We start from the raw sequence: 17,067 nt of genomic DNA, 5'->3' as shown, positions 1-17,067 counted from the left end.
ATGCGCACAAACAGATTTAAAATATTCAATAATATTGTCACAGGTCATACTGGTCTGAATTCAGTGGAAAAACATAGCACAATCATGTAACAAATGACGAAGCACATTTACTTTTCAGTACATCCCAAGTTGGTATAAGTTAGTTTGCATTTTAGGCTACCATTGGTAGCGTTCGTAAGCATACACTTTTTCCCTGCCAAAAGGAAACTTTCATGCACAGTTAACATGCTCCAGTCATGTTGGAAAATGCAAAAATCCATCAGATTCCATTACTTTTATTTGGTACTGACTTCCTTTGAAGAAAAGTTCTTTGTTTTTATTCAAGATTGTATCGGCTTTCTTTGAAGGGTGCATGCATTATTGAAGTCACTGCTAAAGGACAGCTTTGGAGAACCAAATAAATGCCCATTTCTTATTGTGGCAGCAACATCAAATAATTGTATTGCATGATTGAGACTGATTTTTTTCCATTTGCTGAATACATTTTTCATAACAGTCAGTGCTTCAGAGGTAATCTGTTTCCTTTGAAATTTCAGCAAACTATTTTATCTGGGTACATTTTTAAAAAGGAATTGGCCATCGTTTGGTCTATTCTAGTTACTGTTCCTCACTGCCTATAGAATAAACCAATGAGTAAGATTTTTTGTTGTTGATATATTTGTGGTAGCAGCATGATGCTGCCTTTCCCGTATGTGTCAGAAATGTAACAAAGGGTCTGATGACAGGGATTATTACAGAAAATGTGAGTGTCCTGAAGGATTTAATTCTGAGTGAAAAGAAATGGGATTTTACTTACCATCTGCATACAAATGTAAATATATTAATTACTAGTGAGTGGCCGAAAATCCGATGAAAGATAGATTATGAGATAATGCCTTGTCCTGTTGATCTCCGTTACCAGAAATGTCAACAGCAAAAAAAGCAGATATCTCACTATATACAGTACTCATGCTAGATGTCAAGATAAGCAGATTACGATATAACAATGCACTGTTTAGATGGTTTGTCAATATGGACAAAGAATTTGTTTATGTAATATTAGATAAATTTCAGTGCATTTTGTATCCAGTTTCCAGCTTCCTTTCATGGGGCCTTTTATATTCTCCTCTCCAAACCAATGGCTGTATATACAAGTTTAAATAGCGAACAATGTCGCCAATGAAGAAATTGCCAGATGGTATATTTTGCTGCCAATAATGGAAAAAAAAATCCAAGTTTGTGACATTGGAGAATGCCCTACGCAATCCCAGAATAAACTTTTTACACGTTATTTTTTGTACTTTTAAGAAGAAAAAAACTACTTTTTCGTGTACAAGAAAAATGCATATAAAATTTCAGGAGCCACGCCATGATCATATTGTATTATTCATATGTGATCTCTTTCCCAAAATGATAAACTTTTTGGGGTTTTTTTTAAGAAAGATTTTTTCGTGTACGAGAAAAATACATGTATATGAAATTTTGGGAGCCATACCATGACTGTGTTAAATCCGAATTTATGTTATAACAGAGCATGCTATAGTGGGGTCACACTACTTTTTAGTGGCCGAGTGGTCTAAAGTGCTCTTCGTTACGGATCACTGCCATCTCACCTCTGTCTGCATGGGTTCGAGTCCAGGATTCGGCCAATGTGGATATGTGAGAAAGCTTGCCAGTAGCTTCTCGTGGGTAGGTGGTTCTTCCCGGGGTTTTCCTGGGTTCTTCCTCCACCATTAATACTGGCCGCCATGCATAGCCTATCGTGTGCTGAAAAATGGCATTAAACCTCACGACAACAACAACTGTACTTTTTATCTGCATCTTTTCATAGTTAACAAGTAAAATGGGATGAACTTGAGTGGATTAAAAGGCATATGACACAATAGTTACCATTTGGAGTGTCATCTCTTTTGCTGTGGTACTGCAGTTGTATTTTTCTTCTAGTTTTTTGCTTATATACACAGTGACAAGCAAAGTAGCTTACTGAGAAAGTTAAATTTCAATAAGAATATTATTCGATGAAAGTCTTTGAAATCTCCTTGAAATAGTTAAACTTTGCCAACAAGGACATAACATAAGATAAATATAGTAACTTGACATTGCAGTATCCATTATGAGGAAATTAAAAACTTTTTGTGTCGTAAGTTTTTAAACAATCTTCTCTGCCTTTACTTTCAGTTCAAACACAAGAGACGTGTATATAAACTGATACACCTGAACCCCAGGAAGTTACGACAGCTTCATACAAAGGTAAAATCCAATTGTGCTATTAAAGTTCAAATCGGGGCCTAAGATTTTCTTAGGGGATAGATGATTGTATTGAGTCAGTAATGGTATATTTTATCCGTATTTTCACCCATGAGATGAAATATATCCATTATTTATGCGGAAGATGCAAATTTTATTTTTGAGCTCAAACTTGTTGGTTAGCTAAAGGATAGAACAGAACTGTAGCAAATTTCTTTTGGTATTTTTGAGCTGTTAACTGTTTTGGTTTTGCATGTTATTTGTTATGAGATGTAACATCTTAATGGGATTCAAACACATTTTTCTTGTATGGCAGGTCAACATGCTACCATTAATTAACAAGAATTGACAACATGGAAGATGAAATTCTTTGGTCACAATATTATCAGTGTCTGTTGAATAAATGTTCTTTAGTGATCAAAAAATGATAATTCATTTATCCAGATTGTCTTAATTTACAGATTGGCATAAAATCAGAACAGTTTTTACACATAAAACTTGGGCTGTATTCAGTCATGGTCAGGATATCACAGCTTGAGGCCTTGTCTGGATATCATTGCTTGAGGCCTTGTCTGGGTATCATTGCTTGAGGCCTTTTCTGGATATCATAGCTTGAGGCCTTTCTGGGTAGCATAGCTTGAGCATTGTCTGGATATCATAAAATGTAATAAGCTTAAGTTTTAGCCTGAAACTTTGTATTAATGATTATGAAGGAGTCTATCTCTAACTCAGAGTGCATGCCCTGTAATAGTAGATTGACAGTGGAACACATTCTTTTCAAGTGGTCAGCTGTTATCCTGCAAGACAGAATTTGTTTCATGTGAGAGGGAATGTTGTCTGTTTAAAATTATAATTTTAGAATTTTTTATTTGTTAACTTTTTATTTTATTATGTTCATACATTTTACAGAATATTAACATCTTTAATCTTGTATTTAAATCTTGTAATACTTTTATTTATATTTTATTTGTAAATGTCTATCTTTCTGAGTTTGTTTTTTGCAAATCATTGTCATTAGTTCTAGTGGTCATAAACCAGAAGAGCATAAGAGATGGCCCATTGTCTGATGTTCTGGTCATAAACCAGAAGAGCATAAGAGATGGCCCATTGTCTGATGTTCTGGTCATAAACCAGAAGAGCCTAGGAAATGGCCCATTGTCTGATGTTCTGGTCATAAACCAGAAGAGCATAAGAGATGGCCCATTGTCTGATGTTCTGGTCATAAACCAGAAGAGCCTAAGAGATGGCCCATTGTCTGATGTTCTGGTCATAAACCAGAAGAGCCTAAGAGATGGCCCATTGTCTGATGTTCTGGTCATAAACCAGAAGATCATAAAAGATGGCCTGTTGTCTGATGTTCATTTGTCAGCACAAGTTTGTTATTCACTACTCCACCTAAACTACTTGGAGGGTTGCCATGAAACTTTACACATACATTCATCCTAAATTCTAGTTTGTCCTAAAAATGGTACCACTCAGATGTCTAATATGGCTACTACAGCATCCATCTTGAAAATTTAGTTATCTTTACTTATCCTGAATGGATGATCATATCATTTCTAGTTTATCAATGAAATGGTGCTGATCTGATGTCCAGTTTTGCTGCCATGGCAGCAAAAAATCTTGTTATTGCATCTCCTTCTGAATGAAAAATCAGGTCTACCTAAATGAAAATGGTTACACTTGGGCATCCATTATGGCCAGCACAATGGCCATGTTGAAAATCTTGTCACTGGTCCTCCTGAATGGATTACCATAGTTTTTATTAAAAAGGACTAGTGGGAGGTACACCTCTACCTCGATAACTTGCGCACAATGGGGTCACAAACATAGACCACACTATAAACAAGGTGCAAGTTACAGAGGGACCTCCAAAAATTGCTTGGGCATCAAGAAAACGGTGGGGGGGGAGCGGCGTTAGGGAACTGGGCTGTTTATTGACTTGATCCTCATTTTACAATCACGTTGATAACGCGCTTTTTTCTAATTAAGTTGTTTGTTATTCTGTTTAAATAGCATTTATTTTCAAAATGTCCAACATATGAAAGATCATTCCAACTGGCTTCAACATCCGTCATATGTACAAGGGAATAAAGCTGTGTGTTACGTCACTGCTTTTTGTTTTCTTGATGAGTCTGGTTCCCTTAGTGGTGTTTGCTATTATCTTGCCAAATCGGGAGTCCACAGGGCAGGGAACTAGACTAGCTGTTGATACACCACCAAACAAGATTCCTTTTTTTCAAAAACATGCAACATTTATTTCGTGAGACAGTCATCTATGTTGAAACTAAATTTTTGTATTGCTCAATTAGTACAGTACTGATGTCGTGATTTCATTGGAATTAATAATGAAACTTCTTTCATCCTTGAGGATATCTCTAAGTGCCAATTCAAGAATTCTCTGTAACTCACTTGCCCACAATGGTCTGTATCTGTGAAATCAAGCTCTTTATTTTACGAAGTATTCATTTTGCTTGGCTGCCTTGTTATCTTTGATCACAGTTATGAAAGAGTCAATTAATTTAAGTTATTTTATGTTACATACACAATAACATTTATATGTGTTCGATTAATAAAATGAAGTGAGATCACCCGACATATGACTGGGTCCGCTAGATTTTAAGTTTGTAGGATTTTCATGCCTTTTAACTTTACTTTTTTCTACCTTCTTTATTTGATTCAAAAGACATAATCAACCTGATAATACAAAGGAGGCCAGCTTTTAATTCAGTGCAACAGTACAACAAATACTTCCAGAAGTAAGTTATCAAAACATGGTCAACACTTAATTTGGTTCTGAGAGAAACACGGACATAGCTGTTATGGTAGATTGACCCATTTTACGTTTAACTGCAAGAGGACACATTGAATTTATGATGATTACACTTAAAAGGAACTAAAAGATAGAACTAGAACACAAATTTCAATTATTTAATTTGTATTTATTTATCAAAGTACTGCCTCCACTGGGCGTGAGTGACATTTTCATTGATCAAAATTTTCTTACATATCATTAAAGGAATGTCATTTGGAAAGAAAATGTAAACAATTGTATGACCTATTTTTAAATTTGATATTTCATGGTTTTGATTAAAATTTCCAGGTCCTATCTACCGTTTTCGAGGATAAAACGAGCGATGCATCAAAATTTCCATTCCCAATTTTGATCGCAATTTTCTTCAAGTTCAACAAATAGGAATCAATTTTGGGGGTATTTTCTAGTTTAAAAAATGAGATCCACGCCTGACCCCACATTATAAGCGGGTTCGCGAGTTATCAGGGTGCAAGTTATTGATAGAGAGGTGTATGTTTTGACATAGTTGCATTAATATGCAGGCATTCTTGGAGGTATGGATATCATAAATTGGTACTTTTAAACACAAACTTCTTGGTGCCAAAGGAATCTGGCCATAAAAAAATGATGGTCACTGGTTAGGGGGATGTTCAAACAAGAGTGACCACAATAATTGAAAATAGTGCCAGTGTGACATCTGGTATGTCCACCGTGACAGCCATATTGAAAATCTTGTTATTGCTACGCTTCCTAAATGGAAAGTCATATCAACATCGGGCTACAACCAGAAGATTTATTATGATATCTAGTTGATCCTGAATGATAACTGTATCAGTCTGACCTCAAATATGGCTTGCACACGTTGGAAAATCTGTCACTAGTTCACCTGAAGTGATGATCATATCAAATGGGGGTTGCACTAGGTTTTCTAATGGCGTGTAGTTGGTCAAAATGAAAATGGTGTTGATGTTTCATGGTATATTTGTAAATTATGAAAAAATGTTAAAACTTTGTCACTGTGACTTGATTTATGTGTTTGTTGTTGATATCTTTAGCTTTTTTGAGAAACTGATAAAAGGTGACCAGGAATTAACATTAATGAATGAGAGTTAAATCATTTGATTCATAAAATTAAGATGACATTTAGACTTGCAGCACTGTAGGTCAGAATAAAGTTAACTCATTAGAGAAGATGATGAGGGTGGAGTTATTATTATTATTGTTTTTATTCTTCTTCTTCTTCTTCTTCTTCTTCTTCTTATTATTATTATTATTATTTTTGCTGTGTTTCCAGAGTAATCTCAAGCATTTTATGGAGAATGTGCGGAATGGTAATACATCCAAGATAAACAAGATGACCAACAAGGGAATTGACCCCAACTTCCAGGAATCAGGCACTGGAGGTTAGATTGTTTTACTTCTTTATTTAACATGATTCCATATTTTATAGCTTATTACTTGATGGGTTTTTACCGAAAATTTGATTCATGCAGAGTATGGATCATCTTATGTGCACAATGTACAAATAATTTTATAAATCTAGTAGTAGAAACTGTCAGTGTTTGAAATATGTACAAAATGCTGTCATTTAAAATATTATTAAATTTTTTTGCATCCTTTTCCTTTCAGAAATTCATATTATATAGTGTGCACCGTGTTTATCCATTTTATTGTGATCTTCATTGCACAATATTTGGATTTTAGTAATTTGAAAATGCAGAATTAAATGTTACCCACCACAAAGTGATGTGACTATCATTGTTGTTTATCATGGATGCTTACTGGTAAGTGTATTGCTTCCATATTCATACTTGTCCAAACAGTGTGTATTTGTGTTACATTTTGTGTTTTGTATAAACACTGTGTTCGGTACAATAAAAAAAATTGATTTATATTTGCCTCTTTTTTTGTAAGCTGAATCTGACTCTAGTGATATTTTTAAAAGTTTTCTGCCAGTCCTTGAGGGCTCTTAAGCCCTTGGCTTATAAAAGCAGCACCCACTTTGTTTTTCCTGTTGACATTCCGTTGATCGAGTCACAGATTTGATGCTTATTCAATGCCAAGTAGAGTCCTACAACTGACTGTAAATACTGTAGAAGTATTTCTGATTATAAAAAATGTTGAGCTTTGGTGTAAGCTTATATCATCAAGACATTATTCAGGCTGTCTATTTTTAACCCCTACAGATAATTCGATCAAATTTTATCCAGGTCGTTAGTTGGGTAAAGGTCACAAGATGGGCATATCATGTGCCATTTGTAGAATTTACTTTTTTGAAAAGGATATTCACAGAACAAACCATGCTAGTTTCCATTGTGTAATTTTAAGAAACTATGTACATATAATTTTTCTCTTACCCCTCTACAGTTTTCCTTTTGGAAGCAGACTTTTTTACATTTGCATGCAAATTTTGTTATCATTTTTAAGAAGAATTTATTTGAAGGTTTAGGCATTACCTGAGTATTGTAGAGACAGTAGTATTTACAAGTCTTGAAATTTCATTGTCATCTTTAGGTGTTTAATTCATTGAGATGGAGAAGGTTACAATTAACTTTCATGCTTCAGTGACCAGGTCATGTACAGGAGGAGAATTTTAGACATGTCACTCCCTTGATTTCTTTTCTTTTTTGTTTTATTTGAACCAGTTTGTTGTTTCTGTAAGAAATTGAAAGGCTGGGACTTCGATGAGTTACCCACCTAAGTAGGTAACTTGTTTATTATGAGTTGCACATAAATTGCTTAGTGCAAATGCTTGGATAGTGGGTGAGATTTTTACCTGAAAGGTAAAGCTGATTTCATCCATTGCTAGATTTGTAGAAAAGTGTAAACTATGCAAACTCCATTTTCTATGATAAGTAATTTATGTATTTAACCTGCCTTCTTTTGTGGTTTCCACCGTATAACAAACAGTTTGCATAGATGTGAAATACAAAAAGTGCTATTTATTTATAAGTTTGTATATTTTAGTGGTTTATGTAGGTCATATGGTCTTAACTCATTTGGCCTCAATCCTGCCTGTAGGCATGATGAGACTGTACCCTATTTCCGAGCTCTGCAGCATCAAGGTAATTTTTTTAACCCAAAATTCGCTCGTATTCGAAATACGATTTTGTGTCTGGATTTTACACCTTTTGGCCTCAGGTCTATAGCAGACTGGTCTGAACTGCACACAGACAGGTGAATCTTTGCAAAAACTAGAATAAGGTGGGCATTTGGATTAAAGAGTGGTATCCAGACGAAAATGATGGGTCCATTAAGCAGAAAAAAAGAAAAGAACTCCAACTTTACCTTTCTACTCATGTGACCGTTCTGGTGGCCTAGTGGTTTGAGCATCCGCTTCGGATGTGGGAGGTCGTGGGTTAGATCCTCGGTTGAGTCATACCAATGACTTACAAAAAATGGTACTAACAGCTGCCTCGCTTGGCACTCAGCATTAAGAAATTAGTGTTAGGACTGGTCGGCCCGTTGTCAGGATAATGTGACTGGGTGGGACATCATGCTACATGTCTGCGGCATGATGCCCCAGTGCTAGACATCACTATAAACTGCCACATTGCAGACATTGTAGCGATATGACTGAAAAATTGTTAAAGCTACGTTAAAAATCCAAAATTACATCTACTCATGTGCAAGCAAAATAACCAATGGAAAATGAGGTTACTAATACAACTAGGCATTAGTCTCATGGAAAATCTGTTGAAAGCCGATGTGTTATGATGTATTCAGAAATAGCCCCCCAAAATGTCTTTCCTACTCGCATTTCAGGTGAAAACAACAAAAACCTCCAGGGCCGAATGAGTTAAAAGCCAGTTTCTTGTAGTTTATAGATGTGACTAATTAGCAGTTTGTATACTGACATTTTATTTGGATTTTTTCACAGAGACACCCTTGACACTGGTAACAGCTCTTGACCCCCAGAAAAGTCGTGAGATCATTATAAGCCTTGTGAGTGGAGGGGCCCATCTGGACTTTCGCACCAAACAAGGACTGACTGCCATACACAAGGCTGTTCTTGCCGACAATTTGACTGCCCTAAAGGTATGCCCCTGCTTAACAGAAATCATATCCCAGGCATTAAGGGCATTTTGTTTGTATGCCTACATTGCAATAGCAGAAAGGAGGTATCTTGCTTTGCTGCTGTCCATCCATGTCATTCTCAAATCTGTATTGGCATGATAACATAAACCTATTGGACTTGGAGATATTAAATTTAGAACATACTTTATCATGGTCCTGGATAGATGACCAGGCCTGAAATTTATGTGTGTTTTAAAGGTGATGTCTGATGTCTAGACTTAACTTTAGACTTGTATTGGTTTAATTGAAGCCAGATTAGATTTTCAGGTCATTACTGCACATTTTCATTCTTACATTTTAATTTTAACCTTTTGGATTTGGACTTTTGTTTGGACAAAAAAGTGTGAACATAATTAAGTGCAAACCACTTCAGGTGGACAAAGAAATTACATTATATTTGTATGCACATGACCTGGTTGGATTTTCAGTTCATTCCAGCAAGTTTTAATTTGTAAACAATATACATTTTGAACTTCTTGAGCAGTTTAGAAAATGTCTCTAACTCTCCAGAATGGGAGATAAGAAAATGCATGTTCCTTTGTATATATAGATGACCTGATTACATTTTCATGCCATTATTGCAACTTTTAATTTTTGTTACAGTTTTTAATTCTTCTGGACTTTTTGCTGTTTTGGTCTGCCATGTCTGCATTGTGCGGTATGATTGTTTTACAAGCACAAATGTTGTTTATAGTAGACTCAATGACAGTGTCTTATATTTGTAACTATGTCACAAATAATTGTTGCCAAAATTATTTTAAGTTTCTTTCAAGCAGACACAAACATTTTTTTGGATTGGCTTAGTTGCAGACAATGTTAGGACATATGGATCGATTGATCTAGTTGCAGACAATATTGGGACATATGGGTAGATTGACCTAGTTGCAGACAATATTGGGACATGTGGTTAGATTGACCTAGTTGCAGACAATATTGGGACATATGGGTAAATTTACCTAGTTGCTGACAATATTGGGACATGGTTAGATTGACCTAGTTGCAGACAATATTGGGACATATGGGTAGATTGACCTAGTTGCAGACAATATTGGGACATGTGGTTAGATTGACCTAGTTGCAGAAAATATTGGGACATATGGGTAGATTTACCTAGTTGCTGACAATATTGGGACATGGTTAGATTGACCTAGTTGCAGACAATATTGGGACATATGGGTAGATTGACCTAGTTGCAGACAATATTGGGACATATGGGTAGATTGACCTAGTTGCAGACAATATTGGGACATATGGGTAGATTGACCTAGCTGCTGTCAATATTGGGACATATGGGTAGATTGACCTAGTTGCTGTCAATATTGGGACATATGGGTAGATTGACTTTGTTGCTGTCAATATTGGGACATATGGGTAGATTGACCTAGTTGCTGTCAATATTCGGACACATGGGTAGATTGGCCTAGTTGCAGAAAATATTGGAGCATATGGTTTGATGGGGTAGATTGGCTTAGTTGCAGATAATATTGGGCATGTGGAGGGGAACAAATTGAACTGAACTGTTTACTACTATTCACTGCATGTCTTGGTACAGCAGATCAGTCTGTCATACCTCAGAATGAGTGCTTTTTTCCATTGCATTCTCTAGGCTTTGAATTCCAAATTACTTTATCAACATCATACCATTGTTAAATTGTTAAATTTTAAAAAAAACATGGCTATATTGTGTCATTTAGGTTTGTTAGGTTTTTTTTTTTTTTACATGAACGCTTGGAATGGTATGATGGTGTATCACCAAAGAAATTTAGATCTGTATTTTAAAAATATATATTTTTATCTTTATCTTTATTTTAATGTTAAGTTTTCACAATTTTAAAACTTTTACCTTTTACCTTTACCTTTTATCTTTTCTCTTGCAGTACTTAATGTTCCTGTAAAATATACTTGGTACTCGCCCATAGATGCAATTTAGAACTTCGTATAATTTTTATATGAACTCTCTGAGAAACCAGAGTACCCTGGCATTTATTTTTCAAAAAGTGCCTTTCCTCGGTACCATGTTTGTTTAAGTAGAACAGCCCTTACATATATTTGGAAGAATTTCTCTTCCTGTAGTTTTTTTCGCTGTTCTTTATTTGTACATTTTCATAAGTATTGTTTTAATCAGCACCATCTACCCATTCTGTTGATGTGCCATACTGGTTGCATCTCTTGTTTTGCTGTGGATGGTGTCCCATTTTGGTAGAAGAGATAATCCTGGTGTTTGAGCAGAGGAGAGGCTGATTTATTGCTACTTTAGTGCAACACACTACTTTGGTGTCAACTTCAGGCTAGATGATGGGGCCTGAGTGGTGTAAAACACTCATTGTTACTGATCACTGCCATCTCACCTCTGTCTGTGTGGGTTTGAGTCTCGGGTTCAAACAATGTGGGTATGTGAGAAAGCTTGCCATTAACTTCTCATGGGTCGATGGTTCTTTCCGGGGTTTTTCCGGATTTTTCCTCCACCATTTATACTAGCCATCATGCATAGCCTACCTTGTGCAGAAAAATGCCTTAAAATCCTGCAACAACAAAATCGGGCTAGATGGGTGATTTAAAAGCCTGATCTGGTCAGTCACCATGTCAGGGGTCATGTCATTGCCCAATTTAGTTTCCACATATTTGCAGACTTTAAAAGGTCATCATTAGGACTAAGGAAGTGTAGTATTCTGAAAACTTACAAAGGATATGGTCTCTAAAGGTGGTGGCAAGGGTCAGTTGAGTAAGGATTCTACTTTGTGTTTGTCACCTTATTTAGACTTAACATGAGAACATAATGGATCAGCTTGAATCTCTTCAGGGTTTGACATTTATATTATAAGTTCATTTTTGTCTGAAGCTAGTACAAATGTTGGGAGACATGGAATTTTCCTTGTAACTCTCAAAATAGGTCCATCAGAATAGTTATTAAAATAAACAACCCCCAAAAAATAATGAAAACAAAAGAAAGGAAAAACATATCAAAGAAGTAGGTACAAGCCATGGCTAGAAACTAAAATAACAAACTTGATGGCACAATTTTGACTTTTATTGATGGATAAAGCCGTGTGTTCCTGGTTATTTAGATGCTTGACTTTTGTCACAAACTTGATGGTTAAGCATCCTTCTGGCTAGGACTAGATTGCACAAGATCTGAGCATTGCAAATAATTGTATTTATGATTGTGGTTGCAGGTATCGAAATTCTATCTTTAAAATGAGCCTAGAATGAAAATTTACCTGATAAATACCCAGACCCCTTGTTATATTCCTATGCCACTTTTTGGACTATAATATAGTGTAAATAGGGGGAACAGGGAACAAAAGATGTCTTCCATTATATGAAACACAACAAAACAATCAAGAACTAAGATTGGTCTGAAAAGGATCATTGGTTTGTGATGTTTTTTGGTACAGCAGCACTTTGAGAACTGTTTAGCCAGTGACTTGGAAAAGGAAACTCTTTAAAGAATTGGCCACAATTTCCTGTTAATTCAGCTGATGAGAATAAAAAACTAACGGAGCTATAAGCAATTGGGATCTGACTGAACAGCCAAAGATTGTTTTAAAAATATCTTAGATTAGTTCAGGACAGTTACTTCTAAGGTGCACTGCTAAACACATTCTTATAACATGCCCTGCTCTAAGCAATTTTGTGATGACACCCTCTATGGTATCTCCACACAGACCTCAACTCATGTAGATATGTCATCAGATCTAGGGATTTAGCTAGTATCATTCTGTCATGCATGAAATTCAGACCTCATAATGTTTACTAAGTGAAACAAGTAAATACTTGGAATAACTGCAAGTTGATTCTGACACACTTGCATTGCCTGCAAGGGCATTTTGCTGATCACAGTTAGATTCTTGAAAAAACCCAGTTGACTTTTCATTCCTAATCACTAGTGGTGCTTTAACTTGAAACCTCACAGAAATGTTATGCTTTCACCATACTAATAAATGTCTGAGACCATAATACAATGAAATTTCCATGTTTAATAGCAGATACTGGTGAAATATGTCTGTAATGGAAGTTGGGACTAACAGCTGCCTCGCTTGGTGCTCAGCATTAAGAGGTTGGTGTTAGGTCTGGTTGGCCTGGTGTGAGGATAATGTGACTGGGTGGGACATGATGCTTCATGTCTATGACATGATACCTCAGTGCTGGACATCAGTATAAACTGCCACACTGCAGACATTGTAATGATATGACAGAAAAATTGTTAAAGCTACATCAAAAATCCAAATCACACACACACTGTCATGGAAGCCATCTTGGAAATCTTGGTTTTGCCACTCCTCTCGAACATAAAGTCATATTGTCATAGGTGTTTTACTGGAAGATTAAATTTTAATGCTCCAGAAGATCTGGGTCTGTGCAGTTTGCTAGGAGTAATCAGTAGAACAATAACAACAACATAGACCCTGATCTGCAGGTACATTATGCAATGGCAGATCAGGGTCTTTGTTGTTTGCAGATGGACTCAACTTATAAGCAAGTACATATGGTAGTTTATGTATTTTAAAATCCATTGTTTTCCATGAAGACTATTATTCCAGTGCAGTTTATGGTCGTTTTGTAGTGTTTCTTACAAAAGTTTGGAAGGTAGTATGGCCAAACTTTCTTGGCAGTTGTGCTTTATATTAAATAAGAGGGATGATAATGAAAGCCGCTTTTCCTTACAAAAAAAAGAATGCCATTTGTCAGAAGAATTGTTGACATGGGATTAGAAAAATCATTTAGTTCAGTTTGTAATTGAAAGCATAAAAAAAACTTATTTGGAAATCTATGTTATAAATTTGATCAGGGCTGTTCCATTTAAACATACATGGTACCCAGGGAAGGCAGTTTTTAAAAAGTATGTGTCAAGGTATTTTGATTTCATAGAGTTCATATTAAAATGATATGAAAGTTCTAAATTGCATCTATGGGTGAGTCCCTGACTTTAAAATTGCCTTCCCTGTTTCCCATGTATTTTTTTTAATGAAACAGCCCTCATATAGTTGCTGGTTGAAAATATATATTTTTTTAAATTACTTGCCCAGTTGTGCCTGTCTCAATATTTGTTTTCATGTCTATCAACTAAAATAAAATCCTTTTGTTTGCAAGTTATTCATTCATTGATTCATTTATTTATTCATTTTGCTCGTTCACTTGAAGGGAATTTCTGAAACAATGCCCCATCAAATACAGTGTATAGCATTTTTCACATCTTGTGCTAAGAATAATCAGGGGAGTTAAATGAAATTTCCTTAGTTGTTATAGTTTGCAGTATCTATTTGGTTACTCTTCCATCCAAAGAAAGATAAAAAGTACTTTAAGAATATTTGGTCTTATAATAAGGTCACAAAATGATTAGCTGTAGTGAATATTGTTTGACCAGCATATTTGGTAAATAGGGCTCTCACCTATTGGCCATCACATTTTCAGGTAAAAGCCTTATTATTATTTCTAAAATTTTTCAGCCCATTTTGAGGGGATGTAACTCAGGAAACAACTTCATTATGTTAAAGCAGAATCATTCCTCTTGACATAATTTAAACTTTGACAAGCTTCTAACTTGTTTTTATTCTTGTAAGAGAAACAAAATCTCATTCTATCGAGGAATTCTTTAATAAGTATTATTCTCAATCTGCAGACTTTGTTGGACCTTGGTGCCTCTACAAACTACAAAGATGCTCATGGTCTGACCCCTCTGTACTACAGTGTGATGTATCAAAAGAGTGCAGTCATCACAGAGACATTGCTTTTTGAACGGGCCTTTCTGGGGATACATGATGAGCAGGGTTGGCAAGAAGTTCATCAGGTAGTAAACATCTGTTTTCTCGTAAATTTTATAATTTTTAAAGCCTGCCTGCCTTAAATTGGACATATTATATTTTGGCATTGTTATCCATCCATGAATATGTGCCAGATCTTAACTTTATAATGGTTGAAGAGATTTTCTTGAAATATTGCCCAATTTATATCCTGACAAGAGGGTGTATTGTGTAGCATAGCCATGTCCCATATATAAAGGTCAAGGTCATGGTAATCCAGGCATTCACTCTAGTTCCAACAGATTTTTTGATGAAACTTTACCAAGATCCACATCTTATTCTATAGGATGCACAGGTCTGCCACATGCCTGATAGCATTGTTTACAAGAGGTCCACATTTTATTCTATAGGATGCACAGGTCTGTCACATGCCTGATAGCATTGTTTATAAGAAGGTCCACAGTTTTTCCTATAAGATGCACAGGTCTGTCACATGCCTGATAGCATTATTTACAGGAAAGAGTTGTTCTCTGTGGTACTTAAAATTTTATAAAATGTCACTATCAGTGAGTTTCACATTAATCAATTATTATATAGATAATGACGACTTGTGAAAAATCTGAAATAGTAGAAATTGTGCAGAACTGAATTTTAATATCAGTAATACATACCTGTTGCTATTGCATAGCTGCTACTTTTTGGGGAGGAAAATACCTCTACCTGTGACAAACATTTGACTTCCCATTAGGGTGAACCAGAAGATTCAAGAACACTGGATTGTCTCTGAGATATGCCACACATGCTTGCCCATGCATACTGTCCATTCATGGCTGAGTGGCCAAGTGCTCTAAACTGCTCTCCATTACAGATCACTGCCAACTCACCTCTGTCTGCTCAGGTTCGAGTCTCGGATTCAGCCAATGTGGGTATGTGAGAAAACTTGTCAGTAGCTTCTCGTGAGTTGGTGGTTCTTTCCGGGGTAATCCTGGGTTCTTCCTTCACCATTAATACTGGCCGCCATGGCCAACAACAACAAATGTCAATTCATTCTATTCTTGGTTGACATGCAGTAATGTCTAAAAGTTTTGTTGTTGCTTTTTGTGTCAGCAAGTGAATTAAATATTTTTCTTTTATGCATATTCTTCATAAATGTTACAATTTTAACCCTGATCAAGTTTCATCTCCATTCATTTAAGCTCTCTTGATAGTTATAGACATTTGTTCCATACATGTGGTGAATTTTTTACCCTTACACAGGGTGTTAGTGATTCAAATTTGGTTATGAATTTTTCTAGCTAAGGGTTGGTATTTTGTTTACTTTTCACATATTGCATTTTTCCATTTTATTGTTCATTAGAAATTATTTGATTAACATTACCTTTATCTTGAATTGTGCTATTTTTATAAATGGTAGTAAGTCACGGACCAATTTTTACCTTTATATCACATGCTTGGTTTTCAAACACAGGTTTTTGTCAATGTTAGCTTCAGTTAGCTTTTCATGATTTTTTCCATTATTATTATGAATCGTGACTGTTTTTTGCTAATTTTGTATTCCCTAGCCTTTGTTAAGCCTGATTGACTTGATTATTTTGTATTTTATCTTGTTACCCAAGTAAAAGGCGACTTCTTGCTGAAAATATTATATTAACATAATCCATGCATTACCTTGTGTATACGTTTAGTTGCAAAGAATTTATTTGCATAAAAAAAATCATCTTAAGATTTCTTTTACAGGAACAATATCTGAGTAGGTTGCGGGTAGTTGTGGTCACAGGAAATTCCTCAGGGACACACACTTGCTTTCTACAGGGACATAGGCTTGTATTCCAGTAAAATCTCTGGAATCCATAGAGCAAAAGGCTTGGTCACTAGTCAACGTAGCCTCACATGCCGACCTCTCTTCAGCAACCTCTTTCAGTGGCAAAAACTTTTAGGCATGCGTTGTCCTTGCCCATGGCCTTGTCAGCAGTTTCTCTTCCTCCAAAGATATTTTGCTTTGGACACTTCAAAGGTATTACTAGAGCACAGTAAGAACCTTCTGTGGGCTGCTTCCTTGAAGGCAGAGACCATTTACAGAGGGCTTATCCCTCAGGGTCCATCAGCTAAATTCTTTAAAGTTGCACAGCCAAAATCAAAGCAACAACCCCATTTCAGAGCTCCCACTTGGCCCTAGAAGTACTTGACACAAAGGCCCAGGGTGGAGGTTCACAGGCTCTTCCCCCTTTC

At 35.8% G+C, this 17,067-nt stretch overlaps 1 protein-coding gene across 1 annotated transcript in view; it reads left to right on the top strand.

Moving 5' to 3' along the window:
• LOC149786558 (uncharacterized) overlaps positions 1 to 17,067 on the top strand; it is a 206,657-nt gene that overhangs the window by 68,721 nt on the left and 120,869 nt on the right. The window contains exons 5-8 of the mRNA XM_089977064.1: positions 2,158 to 2,229; positions 6,315 to 6,423; positions 8,901 to 9,058; positions 14,718 to 14,885. Coding sequence (XP_089833190.1) covers positions 2,158 to 2,229; positions 6,315 to 6,423; positions 8,901 to 9,058; positions 14,718 to 14,885 — 507 coding nt within the window. The remainder of the gene's footprint in view (positions 1 to 2,157; positions 2,230 to 6,314; positions 6,424 to 8,900; positions 9,059 to 14,717; positions 14,886 to 17,067) is intronic.

Source organism: Sinohyriopsis cumingii, chromosome 12 (genome assembly GCF_028554795.1).
Source record: "Sinohyriopsis cumingii isolate HCF-2022 chromosome 12, ASM2855479v2, whole genome shotgun sequence".
NCBI lineage: Eukaryota > Metazoa > Mollusca > Bivalvia > Unionida > Unionidae > Sinohyriopsis > Sinohyriopsis cumingii.
Note: the sequence above shows the minus strand (reverse complement) of the source record. Positions and strands in the feature narration are given on the sequence as shown.